The sequence below is a fragment of the Myotis lucifugus genome, unplaced genomic scaffold (genome assembly GCF_000147115.1).
Source record: "Myotis lucifugus unplaced genomic scaffold, Myoluc2.0 scaffold_1398, whole genome shotgun sequence".
Classification (NCBI taxonomy): Eukaryota; Metazoa; Chordata; class Mammalia; order Chiroptera; family Vespertilionidae; genus Myotis; species Myotis lucifugus.
The window spans coordinates 10,715-27,888 of record NW_005872446.1 but is presented as its reverse complement, the minus strand read 5'-3'; the positions used below and the strand labels follow the sequence as shown (position 1 = coordinate 27,888).

Below are 17,174 nucleotides of genomic sequence, written 5' to 3'. Positions count from 1 at the left end.
ATGGAATATATACTCTGCTAGATTCATCTTTAGTTTCAGATGCAAGTGAGGCTTGAAGAAGCTGCATTGCACTTGCTAACATGCACAGACCTACTACATGATTTATATCACAGTGAGTATTTTTGGCTGAAGAGTTTTCACCCCTAACACCTGGCTCACCTGAAGAGGGTGCATCAGTTACAACCCCCGTGTGCTTAGGGGAAATGTATTCTGTGTTCTCACTTGTGCTTGAGAAAATTGAGATTACTTTGAGCTCTTGGCAGTATTTTCATTCCTTTGTCTCTGACTAAAGAATGCATCTGACGCAGGCTTCATCCAGAGTACCCATCCTCCGCTACAATGTGTTTCGCACATTATGCTTTGATGAATTGTTTCAGGTTCTGATTCACCCACCTGCAAACCACTTACTGTCCTCTGTTCTGGATTATGATCTTTCAGTAAAGGTGTTTTTTTTCTTTTGTACCTTTAACTTTTGGGGTTATATTCACTGCCTTAGATAATTAGAAAGGAAAGTTGTGATCTGTCAGCATGTAGAGGTGAGCAAATATAATGGGGTCCCAAATTTCTGTGCTTTGTCAGGCACATAGTAATGACAGAAAATTACTGTTTGTCCAATATTGGCTTTTTATTTTTTGAATTGCTGCCAAGGCCTTAAAAAATGTCTGCATGACTTTGTGGTTCTAATTTTCAGCCTCGTGCCTCTATTGTTGGTGAGGTCAGTGGTCACCCTGGAAATAAGGATTTTGTTGTATTTCTGTGGACAATATTCATTATAGTCTCCTGTCACATTCTGTATTACATAATTCTCAACAATGTTTAGGGCAAAGGTTCTTAACCTGTGGGTCGTGACCCCTCTGGTGTTCGAACGACCCTTTCACAGGGGTCGCCTAATACCATCAGAAAACACATATATAATTACATATTGTTTTTGTGAATAATCACTATGCTTTAATTATGTTCTATTTGTAACAATGAAAATACATCCTGCATATCAGATATTTACATAACGATTCAGAACAGTAGCAAAATTACAGTTATGAAGCAGCAACGAAAATAATTTTATATATACATAGAGAGAGAGAGAGAGAGAGAGAGAGTCTGGTCAGTAACTTTTGCCATTTTTCAAATGAATTTATGATTTAACCAATAAGAGGACAGTTCAGCATCTAAGACATCTGTATTCAATTCATTCATTCCCTAAGGATTAAGTTGATTTCTTTGCCATTTGTAACTATATGTTTTGAATGTTGGAAACAAAATTGTTTCCTCAAATTTTATCTTATGCACAATTTAATGCTCACTTGCATGATACACTTTTAAGTTTAATCTACATTGCTAACATTTTACACCATTCATTTTAAGTCAAAGCATACAATAGTAAATCAAGTGAAGTGAAGTTTTGTATTATTTGTCAATTTTCCTGATGGTAAATACTCTCATTATGATCAGTTTCAATCTGACAAAATGATGGTACTGAACATTGGCCTGCTAAGATATTTCAATAGCAAATCAATATACTTTAATTCCAACATTCTGATGTGGTAGGTACAAATATACTCAAGAACATTCATGATAAAAATAGTAAAATAATAGGAAGTGGCATTTTAATCATTTTTAAGGTTTTATGTAAGTATGATTTATTTAAAACATACATTCAAACAGTATTTTCTTATTGATTTCAGAGAGGAAGGAAGAGGAGAGAGAGAGAGAGAGAGAGAGAGAGAGAGAGAGAGAGAGAGAGAGAGAAAGAAACATCAATGATGAGAAAGAATCACTGATAGGCTGCCTCCTGCATGCACCACAATATGAATCCAGCCCACCACCTGAGCATGTGACCTGACCGAGAATTGATCAGTGACCTGCAGGGTCATAGGTTAACACTCAACCAATGATCCACACCAGCCTGTCTCCCCTATGATTTTCAGGGATCCCACTTGACCTGTAACCAGGGTAGCAATGAGCAGTGACAGCTCATCCAGTGCTCACCCCCTGAATCTGCACTCAAGACCTCTGACTCTGAATGCCCAGTGAGCGAACAGGAGTCTCGCTTGGGCTCATTTATTTCCCACTATGTTTCTAGAGAACCAAAAGAGCCACACCTAGTCTCTCTGCTATTTCTTGTTCTATCATAAGGTCTACATTTTTTCATTATCCCCAGTTTCAATTAATATGCCCTCAAAATCTACTGAACTTGTGTTGTGAAATCTTTTCTAACATGAAGTAAAAACTCAAACACTACTGACCAAGCTGAGGCAGACCCACTCTAGGCTCCTGTTCCTGTCCCTGAACACAGTTATGCCTGGGACATCCTATCTAATAATAGACAAACAGGGTAATTGACCATAACTTCCTACGCCTCCCATTGGCTAATCAGCATGATATGCAAATTAACCACCAACAAAGATGGCGGTTAATTTGCATACATAGGCACCCACTGGCTATAGGCTATCGAAGCCAGCAATCAGAGCTGAGAGGTCCCCTACCCAAGCCTGATGCCTCGGTCAGAGCCATTAGGCCCAGGCATGGGCGGATCAGGCAATCATGGGTAGCAGGGGCAGAGCTTCGATGGTGGGAGCTGGGGGTCCCCTGCCCAGGCCTAATGCCTGGGCCAGAGGCATTAGGCCTAGGCAGGGGTGGAGTGAGAGATCGCAGAGAGCTGGGGTTCCCTTTCCCAGGCCTAATGCCTTGGCCAGAGGCATTAGGCCTGGGCAGGGGCGGTGCCAGCAATCACGGGTAGCAGGGTTGGAGCCAGCAATGGTGGAAGCTGGGGGTCCTCTGCCAAGGCCTAATGCCTTAGCCAGAGGCATTAGGCCTGGGCAGGGGCGGAGCCGGCAATCTCAGGGGGCTGTTGGTCCCCTGCATTAGGCCTGGGCAGGAGAGGAGCCTGCATTTGTGGGGTGCAGTGGGTCCCCTGTGCATGGTATTAGGCCTGAGCAGGAGTGGAGCTGGCATTCATGCGGAGCTGGGGTCCCCTGCCCAGGCCTAAGGCCTTGGCCAGAGGCGTTAGGCCTGTGCAGGGGCGGAGTCAGCGATTGCGGGGAGCAGGGGGGGAGCTGGCGATGGCAGGGAGCAGGGGCAGAGCCAGGGGTCATGGGGAGCAGGAGCTGAGCCAAAGATTGAGGGAGCTGGAGGTCCCCTGCCCAGGGCTAATGACTTGGCCAGAGGCGTTAGGCCTGGGCAGGGGCCAAGCCGGCAATTGGTGTGAACTACAGAGGAGACACCTTTTCTGACTGCTCATTGGCTTAGCTCCCTGTATGCCACTGGTAATATTCTTAGTAACTTGTGTAATAAGAATCCAAATAGGTGATCTAGGGTTTTTTACCATATCCTGGAGAAAAAAAGGAAGGTCCACAGATGGAGGGTTAAGAAATGTCATATCCTGTCCTAGCTGGTTTTTCTCAGTGGATAATGCCCCAGCCTGCCCACTGCTGGTTCTGGGTTCAATTCTGACTAAGGGCATGTACCTAGGTTGTAGGCTCCTCCCTGGCCTGGGCCCAGGTCAGGGCTCATGCAGGAGGCAACCAATCAAAGTATTCCTCTCACTTTAATGTTTCTCTGTCTTTCCCTTTCTCTTCCACATTCTCTAAAAATCAATGGAAACATATCCTCAGGTGAGGATAAAAAAAGAAAGAGAGAAATGTCATATCCTATGAAAGACACATCTTGAAAATGCCTATAGAAAGTTGTCATTTTTCATGGTAAAGGGAGTGGAGTCCATGTTGATGAAAACACCTTGGTGACTGCGGTGACTGGCAGTGGCTGCAACAGCGGGGTGATGGGGCTGGTGCCTTCCCCTGATCAGCCTGGTCACCTCCCACAAAGGAAGGCCAGACTGTAGCTTAGGTCTGCTCCCCAAGAGGAGCAGGGAGCAGGGAGTAGGACATCCCCTTAGGGCTCCCAGTATGTGATAGGGGGCAAGCTGGGCTGAGGGATGCTCCCCTCCAGTGCACAAATTTTTGTGCACCGGGCCTCTAGTTCTCTATAAAGAAAGACGAAGGTATAGTTTTGCTTAGAGGCCTTGGGAAACCTGATGGCCCTAATTCTCCTTGTGTTCCCTAATCAAATCAATCTTAATAGTATTCCTTTTTTAATTAATTTTTTAGAGAGAGAGGGAGATGAGCTCCCTACAGGGATGGAGCCCCCAACCTGGGCAGGTGCCCTGTCCTGGAATTTAACCAGAGATACCTTGGTTCATGGGTCCATGCCCAACCACTGAGCCATGCCATGTGGGCAAACTATCTTTATTGTTGACTCTATTGCAAATAGACCCAATTTCCCCCATCCTCATCCACCTTTGCCTCCCTCTGCTCTGTCCTCACCATTTCTAGGCCCTCACCACACTATTGTCTCTATGTCCATGGACTATGCATATACGTATATACTTTTAAAATGTATTTATTGATTTTAGAGAGAGGAAGGAAGAAGGATAGAGAAATACATTAATAATGAAGGAGAATCAATGATTAGCTGTCTCCTGCACGTCCCCAACCCCAGCCAACTGAGAATTGAACCTACAACCCATGTGTGTTCCCTGACCAGGAGTAAAACCATGACCTCATGGATCATAGGTCAATGCTCAAGCATTGAGTCACACCAGCTGGGCCATATTACTAGTATTTAAATTTTTTTTTTTTTAAAAATGGCTCGGCGGTTGCAGCGGCGGCGGCGGCAGCAGAGGAGGAGGATAGGGCTGGCAGGCGGTGGCTGGACCTGGCCATGGCGCCCGCTGCTGCCTGTGCTTACTTCTGCTGATCCTGCCGCCACCGCCAAGGATGCCTCCAGAGCCAACTCAGACCGCTACACAGTCTACTGGTACCGCAGCAACCCCAGGTTCCACACGAGTGCGGGGGACGACCGTGGGGGCTGCACGGTGGTGAGCATCAATGACTACCTGGACATCTACTGCCCGCGCTACGGGACGCCGCTGCCTCCAGCTGAGCGCAGGGAGCACTAGGTGCTGTACATGGTCAACGGCAAGGGCCACGCCTCCTGCGACCACCTGCAGCGCGGCTTTGAGCACTGGGAGTGCAACTTGCCCACAGCGCCCAGGGGCCGCTCAAGTTCTCCGAGAAGTTCCAGCTCTTCACGCCCTTCTCGCTGGGCTTCGAGTTCCGCCCGGGCCACGAGTATTACTACATCTCTGCCACACCACCAATGCTGTTGACCGGCCCTGCCTTCGGCTAAAGGTTTATGTGCGGCCAACCAACGAGACCCTGTGTGAGGCCCCTGATCCCATCTTCACCAGCAATAATTCGTGCAGTAGCCTGGACAGTTGTCAGCTCTTCCTCAGCACTGTCCCAGTACTCTGGACCCTTTTGGGCTCCTAGTTCTTGCCCACATGATGCTGGCCCCACCTGGACGACCGAATCCAAGACCAAATAGAGACGCCTGGCTCTCCCTCGACTGGTGCTGCCCCCGCCTACAGGGGGTTTCTGCCTGCTCCAGAACCAGCCCCAGTGATGGGGACAGCCAACAGCCCCTGATGCCTGAGGGGCAGGGTGTCAGTACAGCCCCTGACCAGACCATCTCCTCAGGGGCACTGGAGATCCTGAGAAACTATCAGTGATGTTGGGTTTTTTTGTTTGTTTATTTTTCATGGTTAGATCAGAAAGGCTTGAATTTTTAATTTAATTTATTCCTTGCTGTTGCCAGTGACTTTGAAAGGAAACACATTAGTTTCGGGGAGGTCCTTGGCCCCCTGGGGGATGGGGATGGGTGACCCCTAGTCTGGTTGCTCCATTTGTTGGGTCCTGGCTGGAGACCACTGCAGACCCCCCAGATGCCCCAGGACAGGCCCGCATGAGGCAGGAGGGTAAAGGTGAGACCCCTGGATTCTGGCCCAGGACTCTGAACCCACCTCAAATTCTCATCCCCTCAGCCCCACTCTCCGCATGCCTGGTGATTGTCTCCCAGAGTGGAAACCCACGCTGTTTCACCAGAGGCCCCTGGAGTTCCAGCCATTCCGAATTACAGCTCCCCACTGTGCTCCACAGCCTCTCTCCATCACCCCTGAGCCCAAGAAGACCTTACATTTCTGTAAATAGGGCCAGGAAGTATATACTGTGGTTTATTTTTACTGTATTCCTGAGGAAGAACTGGACAGTTTCTTCTTTTCTCACATCTTCAGGGGCATCTTTTATTTTGGTGGAGGCTGGGTGGACTTTTTAGAGTAGAAGCCACACTTTGCAATAAGCTTGTTCATCTGTCAGAGCCCTCTTACTCTACTCCGTGACTAAGAATGTTTATAAGAAAAAAGAAAACAGGACACTACAAGATGGGGGTGGGCCTGCCAAAAAGAAACCCCCCTCCCAAAGACACTTTAATGAAGTAAACAGCACATTCATACAGATTTCATATTTCTACCCACCTTTCCTGGTCTGGGTTTTATAGATATTATATATAAATACATATGGTGCACAGCTGCTTGGAGACCACCAGGAATTCCAGCTGGCAGGGGGTGGGGTGGGGGGTTGGGTGGGACTTTTGTAGGGGTTGGCGTGGGTGGTGGTGTTGCCACGCCTGGAGCTGGTGACAGGGCCTCCCCCCCTCCCGTCACAATCAACTTTGGATTCTGTATTTTTTAATAATAAAATAAGCAAAAACCTCAAAACCAAAAAAATTTTTTAATGCATTTATTATCGTTGATAGTATTACAGATGTCTCCCATTTTCCTCTGTGCATATATTCTTTTTTTTTGTAAATATATTTTATTGATTTTTCACAGAGAGGAAGAGAGAGAGATAGAGAGTTAGAAACATCGATGATATTGAAATATCGATCAGCTGCCTCCTGCACACTCCCCACTGGAGATGTGCCCGCAACCACGGTACATGCCCTTGACCGGAATCGAACCTGGGACCCTTCAGTCCTCAGGCCGATGCCCCATCCACTGCGCCAAACCGGTTACGGCTGTGCATATATTCTTAGGGGGATCTCTCCCAGTCTTCCCGCACCCCTCTCCCAGGAGATCTTCCAGTCTCTTCCTGTTAACCAGGTCTCTGGTCCCACCTTGTCCTTCCCAGGGCCACTTGCTGAACCACATCACCTTTATTCACCAATGTCATTGGCTGGGATGCTAGCCCGCCCCTTGAACTTGGAGAAAACTACATTACCCAGGAAGGAATGCGTGCACATGGGCAGAGCTACGAGGCACATTTCGTGTGAGAAAACTACATTACCCAGATAGTAATGCGTACACGTGGGCGGAGCTAAAAGGCACTTTGGTGTCAGTGCATCCGGTTAGGGCGGGACTTCCGCCTTCCTCCTCCTGGCGGGCATTTTGACCTCTTTAGTTCCTTCAAGGACTCAGAGTCTTCAGCCTACTGGTCGGAAGAGAAGGCCTAGGAGGCAGCGTCCTTGCTGTGCAGGGTGTGTCTGAGATTTGTTGAGCATCAACAGGCGGGGATTGGGGCCTCCGTGCCTCCCAGACTCCTCTGCTTACAGCCTTCCCGCAGCCTCACCCCACTTAACCCTCCATCCTCGGGGACTGGAGCCTCTCAGTTACTGCAGCCCAGGAAGCCGCATCCAGAACAGTGAGTCGATCGTGGATGACACAGGGTGTGATGGGGAAGGGCCACAGGCTGCAATGCCACCTTCTAAGGACACGGGGGTGGGGCTGAGCCTGGAGGCGTAGGAGACCCCTTGCCTGTTTGGGGTCTAAAGGCAACAGAGAAGATGAGGTGTGGTTTTGCACGAGGAGTTTTAATTTCATTCTCAGAACGCTGGGGCCATAGATGGTTGTGAAAATAGAGGGACATTTTCTGAGGCCGGATTCTAACTTTTCCTAACATTGCTCAGAGGAAGAACAGACTAGAGGACAGAGGACAGCACTGTGGACAGGGAGGGGAAGTCCTGTAAATGATAAGGTAACTGGCAAGAGTGAGCACTGAGCCCTGAGATAATTCCGGCATCTGGAGGGTACCTGGCCTCTGGCCTGGTTTTTGCCAGGCTCTCACAGACCATTTTCTTTCCACAAATTGCTGCAAATGCAGAATCGATTAGGTGTACGGGTTTGTGGAACTTGTTTCAGGGTCTCACACACTTGTGGCCTCTGATAGAGTGGAGTCCTTGGCCTAGCCAAGCTGCTCTTGTAGCCCTGGGACCTGGATACTTTGAACAGACACTAAGCCCAGAATCCTAAGTCCACCACGAGGGCTTTATGAAGTGGACCTTGTTTCTGGCAACCAGTATAATGAGGGGGCGGTCCTCCAGGGCATAGGTTCCAGAATATGCTAAGACTGGGAGTGAAGAGTAAGCTGATTCAGGAACTGACAGGTATGGTTCATATATATATTAGATGTATAAAGGAAGGGAGAGGTAGAGAGACAGAGAAACAGTGATGAGCAAGAAAGAAGGATCAGTTGCTGCCTGCACAACCCCTACTGTGGCTCTAGCCCACAACCCAGGCATGTGACCTCACCAGTGCATGTGACTATGCTCAACCATCTCAGACATCAGCCAGGACTGTAGATCACTTTAATACAGGGAAGGGAATCATGGTCAGGTTGGTAATGGTAGTAGTAGCTCAGAAGGGACAGTGTGAGCCTGAGTGCTAGCTTTCCTGCTGGATCCACTGTTTGTGGGAGGTGGGTGTCACAACATAGCATAGTGACAGGGGTGTCATGTAGAGTGTCAGGGAGAGAGAATGGTTTTGCAGTGGGCAAGGCCTTTAAAAGATGAGAGGACCTGAAATTAATTGGAGGCCAAAGAGTAATTCAAACAAGATGAGATTGGGTTGGTACATATTTATTTCTCTAAACCCTCTCCAGGATATTGTTGTGTCCCTCAATGTGGCCTGGCTGGTGGAATAACAGTCAGTCTTGTGCATTAGCTTAGTGGCTTGAATGGTCATCTGTGAGACTCACTAAACATGTATAGAGGGCTAGCGCAGCTGGGACTGAATAACAATTAAGTGGAGAGATGTTGTCTGTGACTGGTGAAGGGACATCAAGTGCAGCACCACGGGAGGTGGGCTCCGGGTATCTGAAATCTGATTGTTGTTCTTCATAGTTTAGATTGCAGGAAAAAACAGTCATGGAGAGAAGCCTTCATAGCAGGACTCAAGGCTGCCTCTATGAGTGTGGACTATCAGAGTCTAGGCAGTCCTTGATCCTGTTTGAATTTAGGAAGCATTCTCTGGACCGCACATGCCGAGTAATAAGTAAGAGGGTGAGCAGATGACTATGGAGGCCAGGGCTGTAGGAGTGCAGGTGTGAGAGAGGTGTGGGAGACAGAGTGATGTGCACTTGGAGAGGGAATGTGACTTCATAGCCAGAGCACCCTGACATTGACATAAGAGTGAATGAAGGGAGAGTCCATTTCTGGTGGAGTCTGGATGATAAAACAAGGGTAATTTTAGGGTAATTGCCTGAAAAGAGGGGTGTTTGGGGCTATCTGCAAGATGACATTTATGTACCTACCTGCTTTTTGTTGTGGGGGGTGACATACTGATGGTTACAAATAAGATAGTATTCATCAGTGTTCCCTGGGCTTGAAAATCTCCACGAGCCTGGGTAAGGGAGCAGGGTCAAAGAGAAATGGATGATGGAGGTGGTAATCTGTAATTTTGGAAAATAAGGTAATTAGGAAACAACCCGTCTTCGCCACGGCAAATTTGTGTTACCTTTGTAGTTGTGCCTCTGGGAACGAAGCTGTGTGAGAGAAGTGTTTTTCAAAGAACTGTGTGCAGCAGGTAGTACAAAACAATGGCCTCAGCACTAACACTGACAGACGAGTGAATGAAAAGGGAGTCCATTTCTGATGGTGTCTTCATGATATGACATGGGAAATTTTAGGATAATTTCTAACAAGATGGGCTGATGTGGTGCTACATGCCAGGTCCAGAGCTTAGGTGACATATATGTGCCCACTTGTCATTTCTAGTTGAGGGCTGACCCAGTGAACAATAGGAATGGGATAGCATACATCAGTGTCACCTGCACTTGAAAATCTCCACCAGCATGGGGAAGGGAGAACAGAGAAGGTTGAGAGAGAAATACATTACAGAGGTGGTGAACGAGAATTTTAGAAAAGAAGCTGGTTAGAAAACAACCTGTCCTTGTGATGGCTTATTCATGTCACTAGTGAAGATGTGCCTCTGGGAATGAAGCTGTGAGACAAGTGTGGATCCAAGAACTATGGGCAGCAGGTAATGCAAAGTGATGGCCTCAGCAAACTGGGATTGGAGTCGGAAGTGTAATGGGCATTACCATTTTGGTGTCTTAGAGGGACAATAGGAGGACAACATGGGTATTGCCTGACAAGACCAGTGTCAAGTCACTCACACTCCGTTGATGTGCAACATCTCTTCCTACCCTACGTTACTGACACCCACTGTTATTGAAAAGGGGCAGTGTGACTCACATTTGAGGATCAGAGCACAGGTATGTTCTAACTGCTCATCTGCCTTTATTGTTGTGGGAGATACAGCATCAATAGGAATATAAGGAGAGATTGACTTTGATGGGACCAAGGCCTGCTATCTTCTCTGATGTGGGGAGTAGAGGAAGCAGATGGATGTGCAGGGTGGGAAGTGTGATAAACTTGGCAGCTCAAGAGAGAATCTTATCATGGGATGTACTGTCTCCATTATGACAGGTAATGAACTTTGAGGACGTGGCCATTGCCTTCTCTCAGGAGGAGTGGGAGATCCTTGATGATGCTCAGAGATGTCTGTACTGTGATGTGATGCTGGAAGTGTTTACACTTGTATCATTCGTAGGTAAGACCTTCAACTCTCCTAGTGTTCTGAAGTGATGCCCACTCTTTATTTATTCTCCAGATATAGCACTCTCTCTCTCAAAGCAAGACCATGGGCTCTGCTCATTTCCCCCACTGTCTTGTCGAATGGGCTGTGGCTGCCAGTGCTGAGCTCTGCAGAGAGCCCTGAGCAATAGACTCCATAAACCTCCCTAACACCAGTTGCCTCAGAAACTGCAGGAAATGTCAGGGTGTCAACAGTCTTACAGACAGCTTAATGGGTCCCTCCTGCTCTTCCTCTCCCAGGGAGGGTGACTATATCCAGATCCATGGCTTCCACTTCTGCACCTTTCCTGTAGATAAGGACCTTGGTGAATGCCTGTGCCAGGTATCTTCTTTACTTACATGAACCAGGAGCTGTTCTTGTAAGACCCTCCTTCCATTGTTGTTTGTAATATTACCTTCTGTGAATATTATTGCAAACCGAATGATATGGGCAAGTGATGGCCACTCAACTCTGTTGTCTTTCATTGATTCTCAGAATATTTAGTTTGTAGATATTTCTAGAGAAGGAGGTGCAGGGAGAACCGTGGGTTTCTCCAGGGTGAATGTACAGGATGATCTCAGAGGATGAGTGTCAACTGGGGGGAGGTATGACATGAGGATGGTGTTCAGATTGTACCAGGAACCTGCTCCTGTCCAATGGTGTTTGGTGCCGGTTCTAATGGCCACCCCTCATTTATACATTTCCCTTTCCATACTTGACCCTTTGCTGGCTTCTCATTCCATTAATGACTTCTTAGCTTTGGCTATCTTCTCCTTTGTGTCCTTTTTACATCACGTATTCCTCTGCACATCTCTTTCTGCAGTATACTACAACATGGACCTGTGCAAGTGTTATAAGGAGCACATATACTGAGTGGCCAGATTATTATGACCACCCCATCAGTACTTCATTGACGCTTCCAAAATACTGAATATTGAAAACTTCCTAAGCAGATACTCTCAAAGTTTTATTATTATTATTATTTGCATAACTAATTCATTTCATTGTACTGATGGGGTGGTCATGATAATCTGGCCGGTCATAATAATCTGGCCACTCAGTGTACATGCTTAAATACCCCGAAAATACCAGCTGCTTGTTTATTGAGTTTTACTTGGAATGAGATGTAACCAACCTTCTGCACAGCTTACCCATGTCACCACCAGAGGAGATGTACTGAATGCTGCTGGCAGCAGGATGAGCTGGACAGTCCGCTTCTCTTCCATGTGGTGCTTGCCATGTTTTTGCTCTATTTCTCTTGAAGTCTCCTTTGTTTTGTGATCTTCAGTGGTCAAGTACTTCACAGTGGCCTCTCATTTTTTTTTAAAATATATATTTTATTGATTTTTTACAGAAAGAAAGGGAGAGGGATAGAGAGTTAGAAACATTTATGTGAGAGAAACATCAATCAGCTGCTTCCTGCACACCTCCAACTGGGAGTGTGACCAACCCAGGTACATGCCCTTGACTAGAATCGAACCTGGGAACTTTCAGTCCGCAGGCCAACGCTCTATACCCTGACACAGGGGCCTCTTATTAATCCATCTTTCAGGTCTTTTATTTTCAGCCAGTTGCATGAAACCAATGTAGTATGAGCAACCCACGTTTATAATGGGACTTCCTCCTATCACCAAAGTCAACATTCATTTCTCATCATTTCTCTGTTTTCAGGTCCTTGGCATAAAATAGATGATGTGGAGGCCTATTCTGAGCACAGTGTATCTGTAGGAGATTCTCACGTCAGGGCTTCCAAAACAGCTGCAGCCACCCAGAGGACCCATCTGTGTAAGCTGTGCTTCTCAGTGTTAAAAGATATTTTGCACCTGAGTGAGTTACAAGTGGTTCACTTTGAGAAGAATGTGTTCTTAAGTGATGCGTGTGTGAGAGACTTGTGTTTCAGTGCAAACCCTCACCAGCAACAGAAGGATGCCAGTGGAGAGAAGCCCTGGAAAGAAGATATGGAGAGTGCCTTGCTTGTGAGGAGTTGCAGCTTCTACTTATCTGGGGTGCCTGCAGCAAGTATACAGGCTGGGGAAGACTCCCCAGCCATCTCAGGACTTCTCCAGCACCAGGCCACTCTTAACACTGAGGAGCCACACAGTAACAATGAGATTTCACAGGAATTTCTCAGTGGAAAAAGGCATCACCAGTGGGTAGAATGTGAAACAGCCGTCAGCCAGAAACAGAAAGTTGCTTATCAGAAAGGTCTCTGCTCTGGAGATATGATTGATGAGTATAATAAATGTGGGGAAGTGTGTAGACGAATATTTAACCACCCTCAACATGCGAGAGTTTACACTAAAGAAAAGCCCTATGAGTGTACTGATTGTGGGAAGGTCTTCAATGAAAGTACTGCTCTCATTAAACACAACAGAGTTCACATTAGAGAAAAGCAGTGTGAGTGTAGTGACTGTGGGAAGTCCTTCAGGAAAAGGTCTCACCTCACTATGCACCACAGAGTTCACACTGGAGAAAAGCCATATGAGTGTAGTGAATGTGGGAAGTCCTTTAGTCAAAGGTCTTCCCTCACTCTACACTACAGAGTTCACACTGGAGAAAAGCCATATGAGTGTAGGGAATGTGGGAAGCATTTCAGTCGAAGAGCTAACCTCACTCTACACCACAGAGTTCACACTGGAGAAAAGCCATATGAGTGTAGGGAATGTGGGAAGCATTTCAGAGAAAGGAGTGCACTCACTAAACACCACAGAGTTCACACTGGAGAAAAGCCATATGTGTGTAGTGAATGTGGGAAGCATTTCAATGAAAGGGCTTCCCTCACTGAACACCACAGAGTTCACACTGGAGAAAAGCCATATGAGTGTAGTGAATGTGGCAAGTCCTTTAGTCAAAGGTCTCACCTCACTAGACACCACAGAGTTCACACTGGAGAAAAGCCATATGAGTGTAGTGAATGTGGGAAGCATTTCAGTGAAAGGGATTCCCTCACCAAACACCACAGAGTTCACACTGGAGAAAAGCCATATGAGTGTAGTGAATGTGGCAAGTCCTTTAGTCAAAGGTCTCACCTCACTACACACCACAGAGTTCACACTGGAGAAAAGCCTTAAATGTGCAGGGAATGTTTTATTTTTCTCACTTATAAGAACACTTACGGGGCTCTATAGGACCATTTCCATGAATGTAAACCCCTTTTATGGGAACATACACTCTGCTAGATTCCTCATAAATTTGAGGTACAAGTGAAACTTGCAGGAACTGTATTGTACTTGCTAACATGCCTAGACCTACGACCCAAATGATGTCACTGTGAGTGTTTATCGCTGAAGAGATTTCACCTCTAACACCTGGCTCACCTGAGGGGTGTACATCGGTCACAGTCCCTGGGTGCTCAGGGGAATGTATTCTGTGTTCTCACTTCTGCTTGAGGGAATTATGATTCCTCCAAGCTCTTGGCAGTATCTTCATTCATTTGCCTCTGACTAGAACATGGCCCTGACCCAGGGTTCCTTCAGAGCACCCCTTCTCAGCTAGGAAGTGCTACCTCTTTCAGGGACATAGTGGTACTCACATTATGCTTTGATACATTTTGGGGGTTTCTTATTCACTAACCTGCAATGTCCGTGCTCTCCTCTGCTCTGGTTTATGATCTTCTTTTAAAGGTGTTTTTATATTTGTGTTGTTATTCACTAGTGTATTATTTTCAATACCAACATCTCTAAACCTACTTTTGCCACACTCTGTATTTACCTCCAGTCATTTTGTAATATTTCTGCTTCCCCAACCCTCCATGCAGACATTGATTTACCTTCCTTTACAATAGAGTAGTTCATATTTTTCATAATGTTATTGGCACTATAAGGTGAATTCTCTTTAACAAACACTGGCTTCCTTCATGCTACACAGATAGTTTGAGATTCAACACAAACATTTATATAAATAGTGAATTTTTTATTTCTAGAAAATATTGTATTCTATGGATAACCACTTTAACTGTTGAGCTGCCTATGATTTCAGTTATTTCTACTTTTGTTGTTTTGTAAATAAAACAGTTTGGAATATTGTATTCCATTCTTTCTACAGGTGTATGTCGTACTTATCAAACTGTTCCAGTGTCAGTGAATGTGGTACATTTCAACATATGGAACTGTGACCTAAAATGGTCAATCACTTATGAGTGTACTGTTAACTCACTTTTGTTTTAATTTCATTTCCGTAAAAATGTTTGATGGTGATCATTTCTTCATGCATTTCTTTCGCTGTCTTTATCTTCTTTGTTAAAATGTCTGCTCAGGAATTTTTGTTTACTTTTAAAGTTAATTTATTATTCTATTCTAACCAATAGAAGGGCAGTGCAGCCTCTACGACATATCTTTGAGTTTCACTCATTCTTCAGTGACTCGACTGACTTCTTCGCTGTATGGAATTCTTGGTTTTTGAATTCTATAAACAAAATAGTTTTTCTCAATTTTTACCCTATGTACGATTTGTAGCCCACTCGTACCATACACTTATAAATTTAATCTGCATTGTTAACTTTCTCCGCCAGTGTGCTTTAAGTCTAAGCATTTCATGATGCATTAAATGAAGTCTAGGTTCATAGTAGTTGAAAGTTTCCCTGGTGTAGATACTCATCATCACCACGTTCAAACTGCCAAAATGATGGCATTGAACATGGACATAAGATATTTCAGTAGTACATCATTATATTTTACTAGAGACTGGGTGCATGGACTGTGCACATTGAAAGGAAATTAATTAGAAAGTGACCAGTGGGGTGGGACTGGCTGAAAGGGGTCCCCCACACCCTAGTGCCAACCTCCCCCAATTCCTCTCCCAGTAGGCCGCACCTGGGGCAGCGCCTTGGCTCCAAGGGTGTCTGTGGAGTGAGTGGGCTCCCTCTGGCAGGTGAGGTCCCTCAGCCTGGCCTTCAGGGAATCGGGCCGAAACCAGTTCTCCGATATCTGCGGAGGGGTCCTGGATTATGAGAAGGCAGTTCTCAGGTGATGCAACTCAGAATCAGGCTCCCTCCTCTCTGGCTCCAGGATGGTCATCCGAGAATCACCGTTGCCTTCCATCACTATCTCTGCGCACACTGATGCTGAGGTCACTCCCAGACCTGCCGAGGCACAAGTGAGGTCTGAACTTTATAGGCCCCACAGCCTTACAGTGTGGGCTCTCACCTCTGCCACTCAGTGGTGGGAAGACAGACTGGGGAGCTTGTCCAGTAGGGGCAGCACATCCATCCCCAGCCTCATGTGAACTCGGGGGAGAAAGGAACTGCATGTGAACAGGCACAAGGGTCAAGTGCAAGAGGCCAGGGCAGTAGAGCCCCAGCCTGCAGACCCACCACACCCTGCACTTTAGTGCAAAGTGCAAGCTCTTTTTGGCAATAGTAACAATTGTAGATTTGACTTTGAAGAAAAAATAACTCACAATACATTAGAAATTTCAATTTTGGTTTGTCACATCTTCAACAGATGTTAACTGAACCCATTGTGGTAATCATTTCACAATGTAGGTCAATCAAACCGTCGTTCTGTCTGCCTTAAACTTATACAGTGGTGTATATTGATTATTTCTCAATAAAGCTGGGAAAAATAAACAGTGCCTTAATAAATGGGGAAAAAGTGGTTATAGATGCAGTGGAATGAATACACCATAACTAAGAGAAAACAAGTCAGAATACACACATAACAAATAGTATCATCTTGTCTTGGAGGCATGCTCAGTGGTTGAGCATTGATCTATGAACCAGGAGGTCATGCATGGAGTCCCTGTCAGGGTACATGCCCTGGTTGTGGGCTCCATCCCCAGTAGGGGGCATGTAGGATGCAGCTGATGAATGATTCTGATCATTCATGTTACTACCTCTCTCACCCTCTCCTTTCCTCTCTGAAGCCAATACAACATATATTAATATAATCAATTAATAGTATCACCTCAAAAAGGTATCTGAATATATGGATGTACGAAAGACAAAAGGAAATCCTTTGAATTGTTGCCAGTGGTTAACCTTGGATAGTGGAAAGAAGTGATTTCTTTTACTTTATACTATTCTTTTTAAATTTCTACTAATAATCCTATATATTTTGATAATGAGAAAAAATCTTCTAAAAAACATTTCAGTAACTTTTTTTGGGTGTAAAATGCATTTTGCATCCATGTTCAGTGACCATCCACTTAACTTTGAGAAACTTCAAATGTGCTTTGGGTTGTGAAATACCTTTAAAATGCATTCTTGGTCTATGGTTCTCCAGGGCGCAGGCCAGGCCGTCTGGATCCGCACTCCCTGCCTCTCAGCCGGCCGGATGGGCTCCCCTCAGACCCTCAGTCCCCCAGCCTCAAGGCGGGGGGGCAAGGCGGCGGGGGGTTTCTTTCGGGGGTGGAGCGGAACGTGTCGGGCGCCGCGGGGCTCCCCGGGGGGAGAGCCCCGAAATCTCCTCCCCGGGGGTTCCCCCGAAGGGGG

The 17,174-nt window shown here is 46.1% G+C and overlaps 1 protein-coding gene and 1 pseudogene across 1 annotated transcript; both read left to right on the top strand.

Moving 5' to 3' along the window:
* Window positions 1-4,639: 4,639 nt before the first annotated feature.
* Window positions 4,640-5,410, top strand: LOC102417812 (annotated as a pseudogene).
* Window positions 5,411-10,599: 5,189 nt separating this feature from the next.
* LOC102417490 (zinc finger protein OZF-like) lies at window positions 10,600-14,058 on the top strand. The gene is made up of 2 exons (XM_023748436.1): window positions 10,600-10,720; window positions 12,416-14,058. Exons 1-2 carry the CDS (start codon window positions 10,600-10,602, stop codon window positions 13,813-13,815), a joined length of 1,521 nt encoding a protein of 506 aa, XP_023604204.1. The 3' UTR covers window positions 13,816-14,058.
* The last annotated feature ends 3,116 nt before the right edge of the window (window positions 14,059-17,174 follow it).

Excerpts from the sequence above, each read along its gene's own strand:
- LOC102417490 (XM_023748436.1), top strand. The coding sequence starts at position 10,600 with ATGAACTTTGAGGACGTGGCCATTGCCTTCTCTCAGGAGGAGTGGGAG. Across the intron at positions 10,721-12,415 it reads TACACTTGTATCATTCGTAG|GTCCTTGGCATAAAATAGAT; the intron begins GTAAGACCTTCA and ends CTCTGTTTTCAG.